The 21,656-nt window shown below is 41.2% G+C and overlaps 2 protein-coding genes across 6 annotated transcripts; both read right to left on the reverse strand.

Annotated features, from left to right (window-relative positions):
* Positions 1-639: 639 nt before the first annotated feature.
* LOC146521888 (butyrophilin subfamily 1 member A1-like) lies at positions 640-3,849 on the reverse strand. 4 transcript variants are annotated; one of them, XM_085146333.1, is made up of 9 exons: positions 3,774-3,849; positions 3,343-3,497; positions 3,160-3,258; positions 2,744-2,872; positions 2,462-2,584; positions 2,203-2,331; positions 1,453-1,531; positions 1,273-1,299; positions 640-1,172 (listed from the first exon to the last, which is right to left on the reverse strand). In XM_085146333.1, the coding sequence occupies exons 1-9, from the start codon at positions 3,847-3,849 to the stop codon at positions 640-642; spliced, it is 1,350 nt and encodes a 449-aa protein (XP_085002459.1). The 4 variants fall into 4 exon arrangements, with proteins under 4 accessions (XP_085002459.1, XP_085002469.1, XP_085002448.1 ...); XM_085146343.1 differs by having other exon boundaries at positions 2,744-2,875; positions 3,774-3,830; XM_085146322.1 differs by having other exon boundaries at positions 3,160-3,497.
* A 3,814-nt stretch (positions 3,850-7,663) lies between these two features.
* LOC146521889 (macrophage-capping protein-like) lies at positions 7,664-18,514 on the reverse strand. 2 transcript variants are annotated; one of them, XM_085146385.1, is made up of 9 exons: positions 18,381-18,514; positions 13,425-13,618; positions 10,692-10,846; positions 10,100-10,258; positions 9,742-9,891; positions 9,465-9,551; positions 9,244-9,376; positions 8,288-8,379; positions 7,664-8,089 (listed from the first exon to the last, which is right to left on the reverse strand). In XM_085146385.1, the coding sequence occupies exons 2-9, from the start codon at positions 13,615-13,617 to the stop codon at positions 8,024-8,026; spliced, it is 1,035 nt and encodes a 344-aa protein (XP_085002511.1). In that variant the 5' UTR covers position 13,618; positions 18,381-18,514; the 3' UTR covers positions 7,664-8,023. The 2 variants fall into 2 exon arrangements, with proteins under 2 accessions (XP_085002511.1, XP_085002502.1); XM_085146376.1 differs by lacking the exon at positions 18,381-18,514 and adding an exon at positions 16,015-16,915.
* Positions 18,515-21,656: the final 3,142 nt, after the last annotated feature.

Here is a 21,656-nt window from a genome sequence, read left to right on the forward strand (position 1 = left end):
TAGCTTATTCTTTAAATTGCAGGTTTTTAAAATAAATCTTTCTATTTCTATTTACTTTAGCAGTTGCTGTTTGTAACTGCAACACCTGAACTGTTCTGAAATGTATTTGCTATATTTAGCACGCTATGACTGAAAATATCAATAAAGTCTTCCTGCTATTAACATCATTAGCATTGTAGCTTATAGCTTTTTTTAAAGCTCAGTTGTTGAGCTAAAGTTTTAAATATTTTAAAATCTTTTCTTTTTTTCTTTTTAGATTAATATTTAAGATAAACTTATCAAAATTTACTTTTAAATATTTTGTTTTGAAAGTGAGAAGACACACTTTTAATTTCAATAATGACCTACTTTTATACTTTTGATGCATATTCTGGGTTTTTCTTTTCTTTACAACCGTGTAAGGTCTGAGCAGCTATGACAACAGTCAACCCTAACCCTATGTATGGTTAGGAAAAATACAATACAAGAAGCAATTGTTTTGACACATCTCAGTTAGAGTGATTTTTGTCCCCCTGGTTGCCAAGAAAAGACACTTTTTTTAAAGCCAAAAAAAGGCACAGAGGGTCAGGATTATCACCGATTATGGACTTAGACCTCACAGGTGGAGTCAAATTAAAGTCCAGTGAGATTTTCTGTCTCTCATTTCCCTGAGATTTTGTTTGGCGGGATGATTGTCATGAGTGTGCGTCCATCCAATGGGGCGAACAGAGGGTACAGTTTCTCTCTAAAGGTTCCAGTGAAGGTGTAGATGTGGGACTTGGTTTCAGCGTTGTAGAAGGAGATCTGCCCTTCTTCGTAGTCCAAGTAGACCCCGATGCGCCTGGGCACGAGGCTGAGGGGGAGCTCCTTTTCTGGCTTGCTGCAGGCGTAGAATCTGTGCGTGCTGCGCCACAGCACCCAGTAGCCCTTCTTTGGCGTCATGGTGAACTTCCCGTGCCGCTCAGAGTCAGCGGTGGTCACGCCCACGCGCCAGTAACCCTTATTGGTTATGTTCACCTCCCAGTAATGGCGGCCGCTGCTGAAGCCCTCCCTGCCGAGCACACAGGGCCAGTCGTCGAAGCGCTGGGAGCTTTGAGGCTGCTCTGACACTACAGAGGACTCCTGGACTTTACGCTGGTCATCTGAAAGCAGCAGCCACGGGTGGTTGGTCGTGGGGTCAAGAATCACATCAGCTGTTGGGAGAAAGGAAATAAAATTGCTAATTAAACCACATGTTCTTCGGTGTTTGTTGGTTGATTTATGGGATGGAGATAAAGCTGAGGCTGTTGTTACCTGCTGCGCTGCAGATCCACCCCCAAACTGAAAACACAGATGAAGAGTTTTATTATAGTTGCAGAAGAGATGAGTTGGGCTCTTAAAATAGTCCCCTCCACAACTTGTTCTGAGCATCGGAATCATTATTCATAATAAAAGCTAAAGAAATGTTTTTGGTGCAAATTTTAAAATACACACCTGAGTTGGGGATGTATCGAGGAATTCCTGCTTCCCAGGACTTTTGCTTTGCCAGGAGCCACAACTGTGGGACGATTTTCTGATAAGGAAAAACATAAAAATGAAACTCATACTAACTTTATATTCCTTTGCTTTCTATTTCCTTAAGACTGAGTAACCTATGCCATGCTTAGTCACTGCATACATAATCTAGTAGGTACTCATAAATTTAGGTCCAGATAAAACTCAATTAGAGCCTCAAAGGTCACGGCTCTGCACAAAAAACTGCAAGTAGTAGTGACAGGTGAAATATTGGAGCCTAATTTGAAACTGATAAACTAAAGCAAGGCACCAGAGCCAATCAGAGCTGTGATAAAACAGCACGCCATCATCTATAAATGTGGCGACAGTTTATCTGCAGACTGCCCCATCGAGCCCGATTAGGGTCATTAAACTGAATCACTGAGATCTTTCATTGATAGATGCGAGCAATGAAGGAGCAGAGTTCACTCGGATCACACATGGCATAAAGCTGTTACACAACCTGGCCACGACTGCCCTTCGTGACATTTGAAATGAACAACTGGTTTATTGCACACTGGTTTATTTGTGTGCAATAAACCTCTAAGATGTTTATCTTTCACTTCAAACTTACATCTTGCCATCATCCTCATCTCATTTTCAAATTTATGCCAGAGTTTCTGCATTAAAATGAATTGTTTTAAGGATGTTTTTAAGGGCTGATTCAGTAGAAATGCTGAGGTTTCTCACCGTGCTTCCTTCCTTGAGCAGCGACCAGGTGATGAACTCCAACAGAGGCATCAGCCTGACCAGCCGGTTCTTCTTCAGAGTCAGCACACGCAGCACCTTACCCAGCTCATCGCTCTGAACGCCACAACGCTGCAACACAAACAAACGCTTGAGATTTGCCTCCATTTACTTTGAAAAGCGTGACACAAACCAAAACATAAATGACATAAAAGTAAAACACATTTGAAGTTAGGTGTCTGGTTAGTGACCCCCTGCTCACCTCGCTCGCCTCCTGCAGCTCCTTTGCCCACTCCATGATCCTCATGTGTGCCACCTCATTGGCATCCTTGTCTTTAGTTTCGTGTTCTTGACTGTCAGATACCCAGGGAGTCTCCTTTAGGAGCTATAAGGACATTGAATTAATCACAACATTGTTAGATTTTAACAGTTTTTGTTACACCTTGCATATCAAAATAGGATTTTCAATTTAATTCAATTCAGTTTTATTTGAAGGGTCAATCTGATCTGGTCTGATCTCACATCAGCGTCTGTAAATACTGACCCTGTCAACATCGCGGAGCTCATCGGCCCACTGCAGGATTAACTTCCTGCTCTCCTCCAGACTGCGTTTGGCGTGCCCGTGCGAACTCTGGGCGTCCTTCGTGGTGCCTTCTCCTGGATCCAGAGCTTCCTGCTAAAAGACATCACACTGTGTCAGGTGGTGTGTCACACCATGAAACTACAGAAAGATACAGGAAGTTTATATCGGATTGTATATCTTAGGTAACGCCCATCCTACATATGCTATAAGGTGAAGGGTGTGAGCTATAAAGAGTTATAGCTGTGCTATCAGCATCCATACAGTGAGTGCTGTTGTGTGATGGAGTTCCTGCATACAATAAATATTTTGTTATTGTGATCCTTATCTTGTCTGTGCACTCTTAAATCTAGCTATACTAAGAGTCTGCCAGTTTCTACCTTGCACACTTGATCCACCTGTTCCTTCCACTGCTGGATAAACTGCACGCACTCCTGCAGGCTGCGGAGATCTTTCAGGCCGTTTTGGCGAGTTTGTTGCTGCAGGAGACAGAGGTGGTCACAAATAGGCCAAACAGACACTGACCAACTGAAGAGAAAAGCTATTTGAAGAATGTGGTTTACCTGTGACTGTTTATTGAGGCTGTTGGTGGGCCTGCTGGGGACCGAGCTGTGAGGCTGGCTGCTTTCATCATGGGTGGGCAGGTTCCAGCGTACGGCCCCGATGGAACTGCTCTGGGTGGCGCTGCTGTCCTCCCCAGAGAGCACCATGCTCACCTCTGCAGGGGTAAAAAAAAAAAAAGCTCTTTTAAGTCTCAGTTAATGTCATGCTGCTTTTTCAAACTAAGAAAAGCAGCAGGAAATACAAGCTTTAGATAAAAGCTTTGCAGCAGAGGCTGTGTAAAGTATAGTGATAGATTTATGGCTCTGCTAAATATTTTAGATACTGTATCAGTCCCCACAGTATCGCATCACGCAAAGGTTGATAGTTATCAGATGGGCAAGAAATGTGTGCTAAGTATCACCATGAAACACAAAGGAAGAAAAAGACGTACTTCTTTTGGGCTTTAGGATACTTTTCATTTCCATCATGGCGTCCTCACTGTGGAGAAAAAAAAACACACGCCACATGAAAAAGATAAAATATGAAATTATAGAACTAAACAAACACACACACACACACACACACACACACACACACACACACACACACACACACACACACGTATATAGATATATTTGCAAGTTTTAAAACTATATCCTGGCGACCTGGCGTCAGGACATTATACTGCCACTGTTCTATCGAAATTTAAAGTGAATGTCCTCATATGTGGATCTAATTTTTCTCAGAAAGAAAAATCAGGTAAAAAAAAAAAAATCTAAAAAATTTGTTTTTACATTCATGCGGTCCCAATCAGCCCAAACAGCAAAGAGAAATTAAAAATGCCATGAAAGAGTTCGGGTCTTAGGAGGTTAAATATGTGATCCTGTATATGTATATACAGGATTACAAGTAATCAAATATAAAATAAGTAATCAAATATATACATATATATAATAATACAATTACTTTAAATTGATAATAATAATAATAATAATAATAATAATAATAATAATAATAATAATAATCATAATCATAATAAATATAGAAAAAAGTCAAAGCGAGATATAAAACACAGATGTAAAAAGAAAATCAGCATTAAAAAAAGAAAAGAACAAAAACAAGCAAACAAACAAAAAAAGCAACACACCACAAAATTAAAACACAAACCTGCCTTATGTTTGCCAGTGAATTCATAAAATAAAATAATGGTTCATATTTGAAATTAAACCATCTCCCACAGACCTCAGGTATAAAGAGACACACTAAACTAATACACAAACTATGAGCTTATTATGTCGTACCTGTCGCTGGTGCAGCTCTGCTGGTGGCTAAGACTGGACAGCCACTGCTGTTGGTCTAATCCTTTTGTGTCTCTCTCGGTTTGATCTTTGAACTTTATGACAAGGAAATCTGCATGCAGAATCCCCTGACGTGAAACGTTTCCTGGCAGCTCCGTAACCGAGGGCGCTGTGAGGGTATAATGGCGTGATTTTTTCTTTTTATGACTGCAGTAAATTCCAGGTTATGACTGGGAGGGAAACAGATACTCTGTGTGGCTGTTGGTAAACTGTATATGCAGCAGCAGTGTTAAGAGTCATTTACAGTATCTGTGCTTTATATACTTCAGTTGTTGCAAAAAATCATAAAAGATAAAGATTCTTCAAACAGTAAAAAAAATGTGATTTTACTTTTTACTGCATCACTGGATTCAGTCTGACTGTAGTGAAACTGAATCCTAGCAACTCTTATCTTTGCCTTGACACATATTACACAAATGTGATATATGACGTGCCACTTTGTTTACAGTAACTGGTCCCATCTTGTCTATAACACTCATCATGGGGATGAATTTCATGGTCATCACTGTTCTTGTTCTGGGTTGGACTGATCATCCAGCATAGATCTTTAACGACTTTCAAATGCACACATTTCAATCTATTCAGGATTTTCTCTCATCCACACAGGCTCTAATATTTGGTTACATGTTCCTTAGCAAGTTGCACCTCGACCAGATGCTTCTTGTAGCCATGAACAAGCCTCTGACTTTATTCTAGCTGCATATTTAACGGAATTGGTAGAGTTCGTTTAAATTGGTTGATTTTCTGGCACGAACCCAGCTTTTAAGATTAGTTCCCAAAAGTTCAGTAAGGTTGGCATCAGCGCTCTGAGAGACGTCAACATGCAAAAGACACCATATAACCGTCAGCCCTGCTTATTAAAAAGACTTCAGTGACTTAGTATAAAGCCATCTTTCAGGAATGACTATATTATATTTCTTTCATTTCATTATTTTTGTTGTTTTTTTGTTTTTAAGTAAATCTTCATGTGAAGCACTTTGTAACTCTGTGATGAAAGGTGCTATATAAATGCTTATTAGAACTGAAAAGACAAAAAACACACACACTACAGTTCTACATCTACATTTTACATAATGTGGGATTTGTTTTTATGTCTTTATTTCCTTTTGCTTAACAGCAGATTATGAGTCGAAGAAGTTACTGATTATGTCAATAACATCCATTGACTGGACTCATGACGTCCCGAGCGGGTGTAATTTGGAAGGGTATGGCATGGTGTCAAAAAAGGCAGAAAAATAGGAGCTTCCATTGAAAATGACTCAAGGCATGCACATCTGGATGTCTTCAGCATTACATGCAGAAACGTCAAAGAAACACATGCTTCCCTGCATGCATCATCAGCGCGCTGCCCTTTATTCCCCTTTAGTCATCAGTTTTACATCTCGCTGCACTGTGCAAAATAAAACAGGCATATGAGAAGGAGAGGATTACTTTTAATAACCAGGAGAAGAAGAAAAGTTACAGTCAGCTATACTTGGTCCAAATTAGATTTTTAAAGTGGGGTCCTTATTCGTGGAGTTTTTGTCTAAATCATTGTGGGTTTCTTCCACCTACTGGTTATCTGTGACTTCAAGGTCAGAGCGTCATTATGCAAGCCGCTGAACCTTATGCTGTTTCTGTTTGTATACAATAAAACCAATCTAGTGTAAACTATTAGCTGCTGAGTTTTTTCCCCTTTTGAGCAAACTTCAGTTTGCCTTTTAAAATTGAGTCCTGTGGAGATTAAACCTGAATAAATCATCCCGCAAGAGAACATTTATGAATTATCTAACCTTCAGCAGCAGTGTAACCTAAAATATGATCAATGTTTCCAGAGTTTGTGTATGAGAACCAAATTCAGTCCGACTTTAAAAGCATACTTGACTGAAAATGAATCTCTGCATTAAAACAACAACAGCAAAAAACAGCAACCTTTCATAATCTCCTATAATCAGTTTGAACTTAAGCAGTCTGCAGTAAGAAAGACTGGGTACAAATCAGGGGAATTCAAAATACCTGGTATTTTGAATTCCCCTGAGAGTGGCTGACCAGCACAAATCACTCTGAGAACAAGACGTGTGATAGCCTGGGAGGCCACACAGAGCTCAGAGCAGCTTCTAAGCAGACAAATCAGAAAGCTGTCTGAGTAACATTTAGTAGCTGTAGTTAAATAACTAAACCAAAGGTTTTTGGTTAAAGCAGAATAAACATCAGCATCAGAGGCTGATCCCCTCTGAGAGACATCTGGAGGTGGGAGATTCTTTGGGTGTGTTTCAACGCGCCTGCTGATTATTAAAGAAGCAATGACCTTTGTGCTATGCCAGGCAGTCATTAAGAGAAAATGCCAGGGCATGTTAATCTGAGTAGGAAATAGGTCATGGAGCCACACAGGGACTGGTCAAAGAGGAATGATGACAGCACTTTTGGAAGTGAGTGAAGGAAACAATTACTGGCATTTTTTAGTCCCACAGCTGGTTTATTGTGAATACTCCAAGTCACAGACATGGAATAATGAAGGCCTGATAATATTGTCTTCTCAGATTATTTAGGGTTTCCTCTTCACCCCCTTTTTAATAGCTGCGTGAAAATAATCTCGACGTCGTGTTTGTGCAAAAATACACATTTGATTTCCCTGCAGCTGAAGCCGAAAAGGCAAAAGGTAAAACAGTATATATAACTGTCCTTTCAAAAAGTCCCTTATGTAAAAGTATGCCACATATTACTCAGCAGTAAATGCAATGCCCCCTGTGACCGACTTAATAATGCCAGATTGTTTAATCGCCAATTATCGTGGAAGTTTATTGATGGTCTATAGTTAATTATTAATAGTGTGTTATTATACAGTTGGGTGTAATATTTGTGCAGCCGTGGCAGCAGTAAGGGCATAGTTTAGAATAAAGGTTATATAAAACCGGGCGGAGACGTGACTGATAAGCATCAGATAATTTCCCCACATGATGACTGGAGGGGAGGTAAAAAAAAAAAAAAAATCAGCACAACTTCCTCCTGTATAAACCAGAGTTTAACATTTATTTTTGAAATGCAGGCAAAGCTGGGACACCATTGAATCAATGTAAAAAAAAGAAAAGAAAAAAAGCACATCTCTTGAGTTATATCTAATATTTCTCCTTATATACTTTTTCTGTTACTACAAGGAACTTTTTTTTTTTATATATAAAAGTGGCATCACATCTCTGATTCTACCAAAGTCCAAGGCAAGAGGCAGCTTACTGTTAGCCTTACAAGTATGTACATACAAGTCAGTATATATATATCTTTAAAAAACAAAACGATGCATTTTGTAACAGGTGCTGTCTCATGATGCGCAGCCTCGTCTCCATGTGCAGGATTCCCAGTGAAATGCTCAGTTCCAGTTTTTGAAGAACTGCTTGAAGATGATGGTCTCCTTCCCCTGTGGCAGGATTTCCACCTGTAGTGCAACGCACATAAAACTTTACTGCTTACTGCTTATATAAAAGACCTTACAGTTGACATCATAAACTCACACGTCAGATCTGTGGCTGTAAAAATAGAAACAAAGAGGTTGTACGAGCTTTCCTGTCTACAGTAAAGAAAGACGCTTGACTGGTTTGCGGTGTTTAACATGAGCAGCTTTTAGCAGCCGTACCTGTGTTTTCATGCGAGGGTAATTCATTTGTTCGATGAATTTGTCCGCCATCTGCAGGGCCACCCTCTTCTCCTCAGCATTGGCTCCGTTACCTGATGATTAAATGAGCTAATGTTAATTAGCAGCTCTATTTGAGAGCTTTTTCGCACACAGAGTAACTTTCAGGGTAACTTTAGATATCAGGCGTGGTGTCCCTGCTACAAGCTACAACGATGAACAAATTGTTGAACAAAAGCTCGTAGTGCTTTTACACTACTTCTTCACACTGGGCCAACTGTTTTCCATAGCAGCCCTTTTCTAAAGTAAAATTGTACAGAAACACGGGTATTTAATAACTTTATTGAAGGTTTTGATTGCATTTATTATTTTATGAGCTACAATAGTTAATGTGAAAGTCAGTTAATACAGTCTGATTTTCACATGCATCAGCCAACTTGGTGACCTTAATAGCTTCTTTATGTCTCTGACAGTTTTTTAAATTAACCTTGGAGCTGCTCTCACTATAGTTGTGGCAGAAATTCTGGGCTTCAGTTTTTTAACAAGTTTTTTTTTGCCATTTGCTGTGTGTTCAGAGATGCTCTTCTGCTCACTTTGAACTTTAGCAAGTAGCTTTGATCATCTTTACACCCCTAAATGCACTGAGTTGCTGCCATGTGATTCACCGATTAGGTGCACCTGCTGAAAAGTTGGGTGAGTGCATGTTTCTATGATGGTTATTTGTGTTTGGTGTGTTGTCTGATCAGTTCAGAGCTGACAGTGTGAAGCTGTAGAAACCCCGCTGTAGCTCTTTAAGAAACCCTTACTCCGATCACATGTAAGCAGGTCCTCAGACTCACCTCCCCGTGAAACTGCCAATCATTATTTCTCACTGTGTTCATTACAATTTCATTTCATCAGATATCAAATATGAGGAGGTGGCGAGTTTGCCGCTTCGAGTTTGAGTAGCAGCTCCTCACCTTTCCAGACGAAGACCTTTCCGTTGGAGCCATTGTCCAGGATGAAGCAGTCGTCACGAATCAGCAGCTCCTGGGCAAACGGGCTCTTATCGGACACTTTGGTTGTTGTCATGGAACCGGTGGCATCAGACACCTGATGAATCAGCATACAGTGAATAGTGATGAGAAAGGTGGTTTTAAAACATCAACGTTGTGTATATAGTTCTGCATATAGAGCTTACCTTGTAGAGTGAGGCTATGTTGGAGGCGTCTGCTTTGCTGTCCTCTTCTGGCGTGCTCTCTGGCAAAGTCGGAATCTGTCCTAGGACCTGCACAGCAGCACAAAAACATCTTATGAGGACTACAAAGAGAAGCTTTTTAAAAAAAAAAACAACAACAACCCAAAAACCAAAACAAAACAAATAGATTTTTTATGTAATTATTGACTTGGAAATGGAAAAAAAAACCCATCCTTCCTGAATAAAACAATCGGACAACAAATCAGGAAAACTTATTTACTTTGATCATTTCCTCCGGCTCTTCCCCCTCGTTTGCATCCACAATGCGGGCTTTACCGTGTCGGTCTATGTCGCGGATCAGCGAGGCGATCTCGCGCACCTTTTGCTTCTCGAAGATGTTGGCTTGCGAGCCGATCCAGGACACAATCGTCTGGGTACAATTATCAACATTAGATCAACACAACGTGGTAAAAGTGGCACCTTATTTCATTTGCAGGTTGCAGTAAAAAAGCTAAACAAACTGGTTATTGTGTAGCCAATTAGTGCATAGCTCTGACACATTTTAGAAGAGCAAATGATTTGGTGGCGTTTGGCTGCACCTCTCCCTGGCATGTCCTCCTTTTGATAGATTATCTCACCTCTCCGAGATCGAGGATGAAGCAGTCTCCCTTGTTGAAGCTCTTCCAGGACAGCTCCACCTCTTTGGCACGGATGTTGCGCTTTCCTTTGATCTGGTACAACCTCTGCACGGTGCCAGAGCCCTGAGCCCTCCTGAAACCTGACTCCACACCACCCTCCTGTGAGGAGAAGCAGAATCATCACTTGGACTGAACTTTCATGGTAGTTTATTTTTTTAACGTTTTACGACATTTGACTTTTTGGACGAGCGATTTCAGCCTTAACGTTGATTCATTTTAACAAGCTCAGATTGCTACATGTAAAGAAGTCACGAGAAGCTCTAAAACGATAACATTTGTTATTTATGTAACCAAGGATGTACCTGAGGTGGCCAAATCTACACAGACCTGACCACCTCAATCTCCTAAAAATAAAATAATAAAATTAAAAAGTCATACGGTACAGAATATTGTATTTTAAAGCTTGCTGTTGCTTGTTTTAAATGGCAGTGCACAGTTCAGTGCAGCACAGGTATGCTGTGGTAATAAAGTTACTGGCATTTTCAGTTTTAGGCATCCAAACACGTCGCTGTTTCCACCACTACCTGCTCACCTTGTAGCTGACCCCTCGGGGGAAGAGCTCCATGAACTCGGGAGTCTCGAAGCCCTGAACGTGCCTGTGCTGAATGGGGTCTCCACCCAGAAAATTATCCAGCTGGGTGGCCAGCATGGCACAAGCTACCTGCTCATCTCGAGATGATTTTTCACCTGGAACAAGTGGGTGGAGCACAGGTCACTGAAAAGCATGTTCTTCCTGTACAAAAACTCAGTTTATTTATAAAGGATTGGAGATGTGAGAAACCAAGTTTGGGAAAAAGCTGAAAAACTGCTCTGGACCTGTTGCTGCAAGTTTAACTTATGAGCATGATGTAAAATAAAACAGTCTATCTTTAGCCTCTGCTGGTAGCGCACAGTTGGGTTTAAAATTTTCACTCTAATGAGAATTTGTTCTCACTTTAGGGGAGATTTCCCAAAGCATTCAGTAAGATATTAATACGTTCGACCAGCTGAGGTCAAGTTTGTGATGATAAATCCGCCTCAGTGCATCCAGTAGGAGCAGCTTCGACTACTTGAGTCACTTTCTGATTGTTAATTTGAACTCCTACAAATTCAAAACATATTTACTTCTGTATTTTGTGATGTCAGAGTTGAAGCTGACCTCTCATTATACTAAAGCTAGGAGACGGTGTGAAAATAAGCCTACAGAGACTGGTGCCACACATTTTCCTGGACATTCAGGTTTTCTGTGGAGCTCTAGTGCATCATCTAGCCCTACGGCCACAAAGCACTGTTAGCTCTGCAGATAACATATGAGTACTGCTACATGTACTACCAGACTTACAGACAGTTTGTACTGCCAGGCCAATCAGGCTTCTTAACATATGTAAATATTACACACTGCATATTTGCTTTCTTGCTTCTCTGCACATTGTCTTATTTCTTGCACTGCTTACATAAGAATGATTGCTCCTAAACCTTTACTCCTACCCTAGACTAAAGCTAATTTTAACTTTACCAACAACTAAGTATTAATACTTAAACAGGGGTCAGGAACAACTGTGGGCTGGCCAAACAGCTTTAAAGGAAATAAATCTATACTCTAAAACGGTTCTTCCAAAAATAGCTGGAGCAGCGTGAATTTATTTTGTTGTCCCTGGTTTCCTGTGACAAATAAGCACGAGGGGTTTTCAAGAAAGCCACAGTCTGCCTCTTCTTCTGCAGAGTTACACTTTAACATACAGGGCATAATAAAAAAGAAGAAGAAAAAAAACCCACGAGTTTCTTACCAGGTCTTCAAATAATGTAAATACAACTTCAGATGAGCAACAACATATTACTCATTAGACTGTGTCATTATTTATTTAACAAAAACTGAGCCGAAGTGTAGAAGCAGTGTGTGAAAAACTAAATACACCCAAAGATTGGGTAGTTTGTCGACCCACCTTTAGCAACAGTAACTTGAAGTAATGGTTTCTGTATGACTATCAGTGCCTCACATTGTTTCCATTCTTATTTGCTGCATTGCTTCATTTCATTGAGGGTACTCAAAAGGATTAAAATAAGGTTGAGGTTTGCCTTGCAGCACCTTAATTCTTTTGTTTTCCAACCATTTTGCTATAGGTCTGCTGCTGTAGATCTGCTGCTGTGCTTGGCATCATTGGCATCATCATTTGTCCAGTCGTGCTTTAGCTGTCAGACAGACGGCCTTACATTTGACTATAGAATACTTTAGTACACAGAGGAGTTCATGTGTGACTCAATGACTGCACGTTGCCCAGTTCCTGTGGCTGCAAAACAAACCCAAATCATCACCCCTCCACCACTGAGCTTCACAGTTGGTATGAGGTGTTTGTGATGATCTTGCTTGTAATTTCTCTGAACTTGTTTCCAGTTGAATCTAAATAATCTTTCTCACTGTAGACTGGAATGCCTTTATAACTCTTCCTTGATGGGCAACAACAGTTGCTTCTCCAAGACCACTTCTGACATCTTTTCTCTTTGGCATCATGTTAACACAGACCTGAGTGCCAGGTCTGATCAGTTAATCAAGTGCATTTGATTATCAGCACCTGGCTGCTACTTACTCTCTTTGTTTATATGGAAGCACTAAAGCTTTGCTTAGTGTTTCACACACTGCTTCGCATCAATATCCTCTGTTCAAATAGCAGCTTTATTATTTACCTGTATCCAACATATTTAATGGAAATCTGTGAATTCTACCTATTCTACCCAAACAGGTTATACTCTCTAATCAGGCGCTGGTACGACTGATTAAAAAAAGCTGAACTAAACAAACAGTGGACATACAAAGACACCGCCGGTCCATCAAGGAGAGGAGGAGGGAGGATTAACAGAGGTGCATGTTTGAGTGAAGAGAGGGCTCTCCAACTTGTGACAATCAGTTTAGTGTTACCAAAGCACCGGATACATGCTGGAAACAACAGCCACATTTGAGTACTATAACAGTGCTCCTGTATTTTTAATGCTTCCCTCTGGACTCATTCCCTCATCATCCCTCTTCATCCAGCTTCTCTCGACACACAATGATGCATCAGGGCAGCAGAGTGTCTCGTGTGTCATCACCATCAGCGGGGTGGCTACCAGCCTTTCAGCCAGGGTTATGTGTGTAGCGAGCGCCAGACAATGCTTAGCTCTTTTACTGGGTGGAGTAAAATGAAATCGATACTCTTCCATTGTTTTTCTCTAAATAAAGTCAAGACTACTTTGTGTTTGATTTGCATCGGGTAGCATGTTGCATAAGCCAGATGCGTCTTCAGTCTCTTACCTATCCACATGTGGAGGTCAGCTCCTTCCTCCCCGCGGTTATCCAGCACCAAATAGGAGTCTCCATTGAAGAAAGCTCCCACCTCAGAGGAATCTAGTGGCACCGCCTTCATCTTTTCTACCCTCCATACCCACAGGCCCTGCTGCCGGACCTCTGGGCTGAACTGACCTGGCACTGGCTTAAAGGGGAGCATACTACATGGAGAAAAGAACAAAGTAAAAAGGTGTTAGAAGAAAAAACAAATAAAGAGTAGGGAGCCTATGGGAAGCTTATCCATGGAGGACATCTGAGTCACACATCATGTCCCTTAAAGAAGGAAGAAGAAACAGGAAGTGGCAAAACAGTGTTGTGTAACTTGTTCTACATGGGAGCGTGTGCACAGATTTGGCTGGAGTAAGTAGAAGTAAAAGAGGAAGTTGAAGCCACAGTGTGTCTAAACGGAGCGGCTTTACGTGACGTCTACTCCTCAAAGGTGCCTAAATTCTCACTAAACTCACACTCCTCTCTACACTCAAGGAGAAGGTACACTTCTGAATGTAGCTGGAGGTTGTTTGATTCGCTCTTACCGCAATCGTAAGGCAACAGAACAGAGGCTGGAGACACTGTGATGAGTGTAATTATACCTCAAGTAGACACAAAGTGTGGGTTGTGTTGCTACCTAAGGACCACAAGCTATATTACATGACTTTTATGCAACACGACACCAACGCAGTCTTAGTGCCACTGCACAAAAACAGTTGGTGTCGCAGGTAGGAATGAGGCCAGGGTGGACTCGCGTAATCGTGCCCCTCTTGTTTTTCATTAGCAACGAAAAATTTGTGTTTTTTTGTAGTACACAAACAAGTGTGTCATCCAACCACACGCCCACGTCTTCCTGTCTTTGGTTGTTTTTTCTGGTTTGTCTCTTTGCAAGAGAGCAGACGGTTAGCTTTGTAGGGGGATCAGATCACCAACGTCACCACCTTTCATGTCATTATCTCTCACTGTGCCCAACTGTATTTTTACATTGCATCTAAATTGTGGAAACTTGCAATCATATTTTCTATTGCTTGTACCTATTAGGGCTTCAGCCACACACGACCCAGAATTGGAAAAGTGGAAAATGGAGATAAGGATGACGTTTGTCCTCTTTATGATATGTGTACTGTTCATTTCTGACCATCAGTCGGTTTTTATATGCTTGTTCAGTGTTATCCAGGTCACAGTGGTGAGGGTGCTGGAGACTATTTGAAATGACATAGAGTGGCGAGCGGGGAACACCCTGGACAGGTCCCTAGTTTATTGCCAACATACTACTACATACTTGCCCTATTAACCAAACTATTATGTATATATTGGTTAATAGGACAAGTATTTAAGTTTTATTTTGTGACAAAGAAATAAAAAGGCAATAGATCAAACTGGAAAGGCTTGAAGTGTCTTTTTTTGGGAACTTTCAAGCACATCCGAGTTGTCCTTGGCCGGGGCGGCGACTCATTGGATCATGTGAGTGAAGGTTTGCTCTTTTGTAAGGTAAGGGTGATTAACTCAGCAATCTTTATCTACTGAAAAAGACCAAGAGATATTTTGAAAGCTCTGGGACAGTGGCCATTTCTTTAGGTTAGTGAGCTTTCCCGCAACAAGAATTATGTTGTTTAAACAGAAAAACAGAAACTGTAACTTAAGTGATGGCCAGCTTGCGTGGTACAAAAGGTTGGGAAACAGAACAGGAAATAATAAAATAAATAAACAGGAAGTGGCTAAACAGTAGCTGATGATGACACAACTGGTATTAATGGCCAAAAATCAACTTTCAAAATGTCAAAGAGCTGACTGATAAATATTAACTTCAGTGTCGTTGACGAGCGAGAAGAAAGACTTCCTAGCGTTCATATAATCTTTATCATATTGATGCATGCTGATGTATATCTGCAGTTTCGCATATTCGTCATCAACCTTATCATAAAAATGTTTCACAACATCAAGAAGCTCTGGGGTTGTTGTTTTTTTCTTGCGATAAAACTAATTTAAAAAATGTGGCAAACTTATGGGTGTCATAACACATTCAGGGTGAGCCCCAACGGGCATTTAGATAAACATCTGTTTATAAAATAAAGCAGGGGTGGAGCACTTACACTTTAACACTTTCTTTTAGCTCTATCATCATATAAGTGAGAAGTTTTTGTTTTAACTGTGCTGCTACAGAGGCAACAGGAAGATAAAGGGAGGCTGGAAAACAATCAATTAGCTTAATTATAGGGATTAGAGTCAAGTGATGATCCAACATATAAGAAGCTGCTCCCAGCGCTTAAAACAACTCATTCGGCAGCAGAAAACAGCGCATCTATCAGTGCTGACCAACGGCACTGTGGTCAGACTAACAGGATGTCAACATGCTTTTAAAACTCAGCATTGTTTTTGTAAACTGTCAATCGAGCAAACAGCGCAGTGAAGTGAGCATTTGAACATATATACTGAGTAGTGTAGAGGGGGTGCAGGGAAACGGAGAAAGGCGGCACATGCAGAGGCCACTGGGTTAAGGTTACAGTGCTTGGACAGCCGCTTGAAGAGTAAGTAAGGAGGCACAAATAAAAGCACTGGTCCACTTAACTGTATGATCTCCTCTGGTACCTCCGGCATGCTGTCTGACTCCAGGTCCATTCTGCGTGTCCACTGGAGTGTGTGTTGTGTGTTTGAGGTTGTACGATATTGAGGGGTCTGACGAGGAGGAGCGCTTGAGCTCACCTGGCCTTGTTAGCTTATATGTGGGAGGTAACTGAAGCCGGAGTGATGAAAGCCTACCTGAGGCCTGAAGATAGGGCGCTGTGTGTGTGTGGAGGTAGGGAGAGTCGGGTTCCTGGTTTCCTGGCTAAAGCTAAACACCAAGCTGATAATTACAGTGAGAGCGAGCTGCTGGCTTCTTCGTCTTTCCACTGTTTCCCCCTCCTCTATCGCATCTCTTCCCCTTGTCCCCATCTGTCCTCTTTAAAACAGGAGCGAAGGGCTGGTCTAAGTAAAGCATTTCTGTATCCAGCCTCTGAGGTTCAGAGGGTAAGTAGCAGCCAGTTGCCGATAAGTGTGAGCAGTTTGGAGATCTGAAGCATTCAGGTTTCTTAACACAATGCCATAATCTGCTCAGGAGCGTACGTCGCAGCAAATTCTACCCCAAGATAAGGCCCAAAAGCTACATGTCAGACTCTACAGGTCTCAGTTAGGATGGTAAATGTTAAAGTTCATGCCGGTAGAAAAACACTGAACAAGTATGGCTTGTGTGGACGGGCTGCCAGGGGAACGTGGACCATCAAGTCCTCCACATGCCAAAGTATGCTAAAGTCAGACGTGAGGCCATCTGTCTGACAGCTAAAGCGAATCTGGTTCATGCAAGAGGGGAATGAACCCAAGCACAGCAGTACATCTACAACAGAACAGCTGAAAAGGAAAATGATCAAGATGCTGCAGTGGCCCAGCGGCAACCACCCAAAATACTTCTTCTTAACTTCTACTTAACTTCTTAACAATGAAGCCAAATGTAATGAAGTTAAAAAATATAAATAAGTATTTGCACAAAAGTAAGTCGACTTCATGAAGCAGTCTGCACGAGGTGGGTCATGCATTAGCAGCCTGATGAAACTTAAAGAACAGCGTCCCAGGAGGAGGTCTTGAAAGGGGCATCTTTTTAGTTACAGCATTAGGCTTAATTTTTTTAATGACAATGTAAATAGTAATATAGAGAGAGTAACCTCAGAACTACAATTTTACTTTTCAAAACTAGCTCTGAAGCTAAGCTCCTTTTTAAATTACAAGCCTGGCATCAAACTTCTAAAAACCGAAATCTGCTTCTTTTTTGCTTACTGCAGTTTCAATTAAACGTATAAATACTGACAGGCCTGTTTTTATTTCTTTTTCTTTCTTTCTTACTTCATTTTAGGTTTCTATTATTTTTCAAATTTGGGTATTGGTTTCATTCAAAATCATCTTTCACGTGCCTTTAAAACAATGAGGGGTATTTTAAAATCAGTAGTTTCTCCTCTGGTCTATTTAATACGGAGCATAATAACTGAGCACTGTAATCTCTAAAATCCAGTCCAATCTTTTGAGGAGAAACAAAGCAAAATGAACTAAAGACGAGTTGCAGAGCAGAAAACGAGGTCGCTCGAGGGGTTAAAACGGTAAAAACGCAAAGATGCCCTCTTGGCCTTGTGCACTGAAGCATCAAGTGGCGCCTGGTTAGATGGAGAGGAGAGCCGACAGGGAGGGCTTAGATGGATACACAAGGTCAAATATAGGCTGCTGGGGTCCCTGAGCCAATCAGCCATTCATGCGCTGTTGGGCACACAATGAAATATGAGAGCGTACAACATGCAGGTGCACAGAGCATCAGGCGTGGAGAGACCTGAGAGCAATCTGTTAGTTGGCGACTGGTGAACAGGGTGTGTGTGTATGTGTGTGTGTACGGTTCAGTGGGCTCTACGTTTATGAGAGTGAAATCAAGACAGAGTGATGGAGATACTGAGTGGACTGAAAAACAAAGAGGGATTAGAAAGGAAAAAGTGTCATTTTAATGCTGGAATTCAATGTGACAGCACGCTATGGTTTAAAGCGAAGGGTAGTTTACTTCCTTGTCTAAAGTAATGACACAGATTGGAAGTTACTTCAGTGCCACACCCTAACCTCAAGGAAATTGTTAGAAAGCTGTAAAAGGAAAGGAAATGAAAAACACGGGGCTTCCCTCACTGCTAACTGTAAGAGCGTTGCAGTGAAAAAGGGTAAACTTTGAATGAAATGATGGACAGAGGCGAGTCCCACTGACGTGAAACTGAAGACTCATTGTCCAGGAGCAGGAATGCGCTGAGCAGACAGGGGAAAAGTACAGGGAAAAGGAAAAGTGCTGCAAAAGACAAAGTAGGAACAGAAAGAAGAAATCAGAGTGAAGAACTGTAGAGGGAAGCAAAAAAACAAATCTGTGATAATGCTTACCTTGGGAAGAGAGCTGGCGGTGGCACAAAACACGTCTGAGCAGGGAGTGGAGAGAAGAGCAGCAATGCAAGAAGCAGCACGACCTTAAACACACACAGTTAGGCAAGATATTTCCTGCCTCAGTCTGTGGCAAGCTAAGCCCAGCCCTCTGACTCAAAAAACCCGCAAAATCTACATTTAGTCAAGACTCAGAGGGAAGGCAGAACTGCTGCTTCACAAATCCACCAGCCAGCAGTTGAAAGTGGTTTAAATCCATAATAGTTTGTGTCTTGTGTCAGAAATGTGAAAATTTGGTGTAAAAAATAAATAAAAAAATAAAAAATAGTAGTTTTTTCCTTGTTGTTTAATGAAACCTTCTTCATTTTAACAATATGAGCTCAGTCGGCCTCTCTGTGACTCACAGAAGTTAACAGTTTTCCTGTAATTAGTCAAACTCGGATTCTCCCAGTCGGACACGCCCATCTGTGTAGCTAATCAGTTCATCACAAGGAATGCCACCCACCCACCTGCTTGCACAGCTTTACATGCACATAGTGGGAAACCTGTGATTCATCCTTTCCACAGGTAAAGGATCTCCCAACAGAAAAAATGAGCTCTTATCTGGACAGAGGTGTGAACAGCATGCTGTCTGGATTTTGCAATCAGCACCTATTTGACACATCTAAAGCAACACTTCTTGCCTTTGAACTCTGTTCATGTTTTCGATGACTTTTTAATTTGCTGTCTACTTATTGATGAAGTGCAAATGTTTTAAGTTTAGAAAAAATTGATTCAGATAAGGATTGATGGCTGGAATTTCAATTCATAGGATCAATTAAATCAAACGAAATGCATAAAATATTCAGGAGAACTTTAAACCTCACGCAATCAAGCTACGCCGTGCTGTCCACGGCGTTCGCTCACCCATCCAAATTAATTAATTCAGTTGTTCCAATCGCTTCCATGATCACAGGTGTATAAAATCGAGCACTGCTTCTACAAAGAATGGTGAAAGAATCGGTCGCTCTCAGGAGCTCGTGAATTCCAGTATGGTACCGTGACAGGATGCCACCTGTGCACTAAGTCAGTCGTGAAATTTCCTGGCTACTAAATATTCCACAGTCAGCTGGTATTACAACAAAGGGGAAGCGACTGGGAACAACAGCAACTCAGCCAGGAAGTGGTAGGCCACATAAAATCACAGGCTGAGCAGCTGCATCCAAGCCTTACATCACCAGGCGCAATGCAAGGCGTCAATACAGTGGTGTAAAGCACGCTGTCACTGGACTCAGTGGAGACGTGTTCTCTGCAGTGATGAATCACACTTCTCTGTCTGGCAAGCCAATAGGCAAGTCTGGGTTTGGCAGTTGCCAGGGGAACGGTACTTGTTTGATTTCATTGCAGTGAATGCAAACTTATTTGGAGGGGGGATTATGGTGTGGGGTTGTTTTTCAAGAGTTTCTGGAAACAGGCTTTTCCTGTTCCAACAACACTGCAAACCAGTTCACCAAAGCAAGGTCTATAAAGACACATTTGGTGTGGAAGAATCTGACTGGCCTGCACAAAGTCCTGACCCCAACAGAACACTAGGGCTGTAACTAACGATTATTTTTATAGTGAACTAATCTGCCTAATTTTTTTTCTCTTCGATTAGTCAACGATTATTTAATCTCCACTTCCTGTGGGCAGGAAGCTTCTGCTCTAGGCTCCAGCACCTCAAGTCTTCCCACCTGTGTCACCTTTGTCACACTTTGTTGCATGAAAATGAAGTAAATCAGAATATTAGGAAATAGAAATTAATGTGCAAATAGGAAACCAAAAATTCCCATGAGTTCAATTATAGCTTCAAATTAAATGACAAAGATTTTATTTGCCGGTCAAAATGACAAGTTAGCAAAGTTTCCATATAATTTAGTTCATGAATTGACGATTGCAGTGGCCATGCTCTTATCAAGGCTTGCTCTTATCTTAAGAGCTGCTGATAACTATGCTGAAGATCCTCTCTGTCACGATTTCAACCATTTGAGAGGTGCATGAGCCTCTTTACAGGACAAACTCATCTATGTGCCTTAATACTGGTAAAACAGAATTAGTTACTCAGCGCAAATCTGGTTGCATATCATAGTTTGTCAGATGGTGTAACTTTCATTTCCCAATAAACTGTTTGTCCGACCCACAGATTAACGGCCTTAAGTTGGGTGGAAGAGGTTTACTACTCAGAATAAACGCTAATGTGAGAAAAAACAAACAAACTCGTATACAGTGTAGCTGCTCCTGTTTAATGGTCGCATTTCACTCATTAGCTAACAAAACTGAAATCGCGTTGGCTTAGCTAGCATCACGCTGAGAGGTTTCCGACTGTCTGTACAGTAATAGAAATATAAAGATATGAGCGTGACGCACTAGCTTAACTATCTAAAACTAACCCATTCAGAGGTGATGTCACAGCTCCAGGGTGCCGGGGTTTTGTTATAAAAGGAAAAGGGTTGGCTGACATCATATTAAATGAAATATATTAAGAATAGGATATCACTCAAGAGTATATGTGTGCAGACTTTATTCTGTTATACTCTATTGTGATTCTTGCGTTTGTCACTACATGTCTGTGGAAAAAAACAAAACCTGTCCTTAAGCTTAAAACTTCAGCATCTGACATTTTACAGGTCTGTTATCTTTGGTTCATTGCAAAAGCTACATGTGGAAATTTACAATAAAATATAAGCCAACGGACCAAATCATGTAGGAGAAGCAGATCGGCACATCTACCAGAACAGCACAAAGACCCTCTGGCTGCTTCAGCAGTTGTATCTTGCTATTACCAGCCTTCAGAGCTGCCGGAGTGAAGTACGTGTAATGTTCAACAAACCAATTAGAGATGATCTGAGCTTCAAACTGGTTCTTGAAGTGGTTTGTGACTTAAAAGACTTGATTTTAGCTGGGTCAAAGTGGGATTATCAGTAGGTAGCTGAACTAAAGACGGCTTTTGTTTTTCTTCCTCAGTCTCACTTTCACAGATCAATGAATCTTCTTTATTTTCTTTTTTGTTTTGTTTTTTGCATACCTGTTAAACACCTTAATCCTTATAGCTGTTTTACCTGCTACGCCTAGCTGTGGTTCCTGAGATGAAAGCTTCAGTCAGTCACAGCTGCAAATCAACACCATGTTCACCTTTTCATTTTATAATTTTACCTGCGCAGTTTGCCCACTAACAGACGGCTCTAATGTCCACTGAAGGACTTTACACTTCCTACAAAGTGACTGGTGAACTCTGTGAGCAGGTGAGCCGACGAGCTGAGA

This window comes from Neolamprologus multifasciatus, chromosome 3 (genome assembly GCF_963576455.1).
Source record: "Neolamprologus multifasciatus chromosome 3, fNeoMul1.2, whole genome shotgun sequence".
NCBI classification, from domain to species: domain Eukaryota; kingdom Metazoa; phylum Chordata; class Actinopteri; order Cichliformes; family Cichlidae; genus Neolamprologus; species Neolamprologus multifasciatus.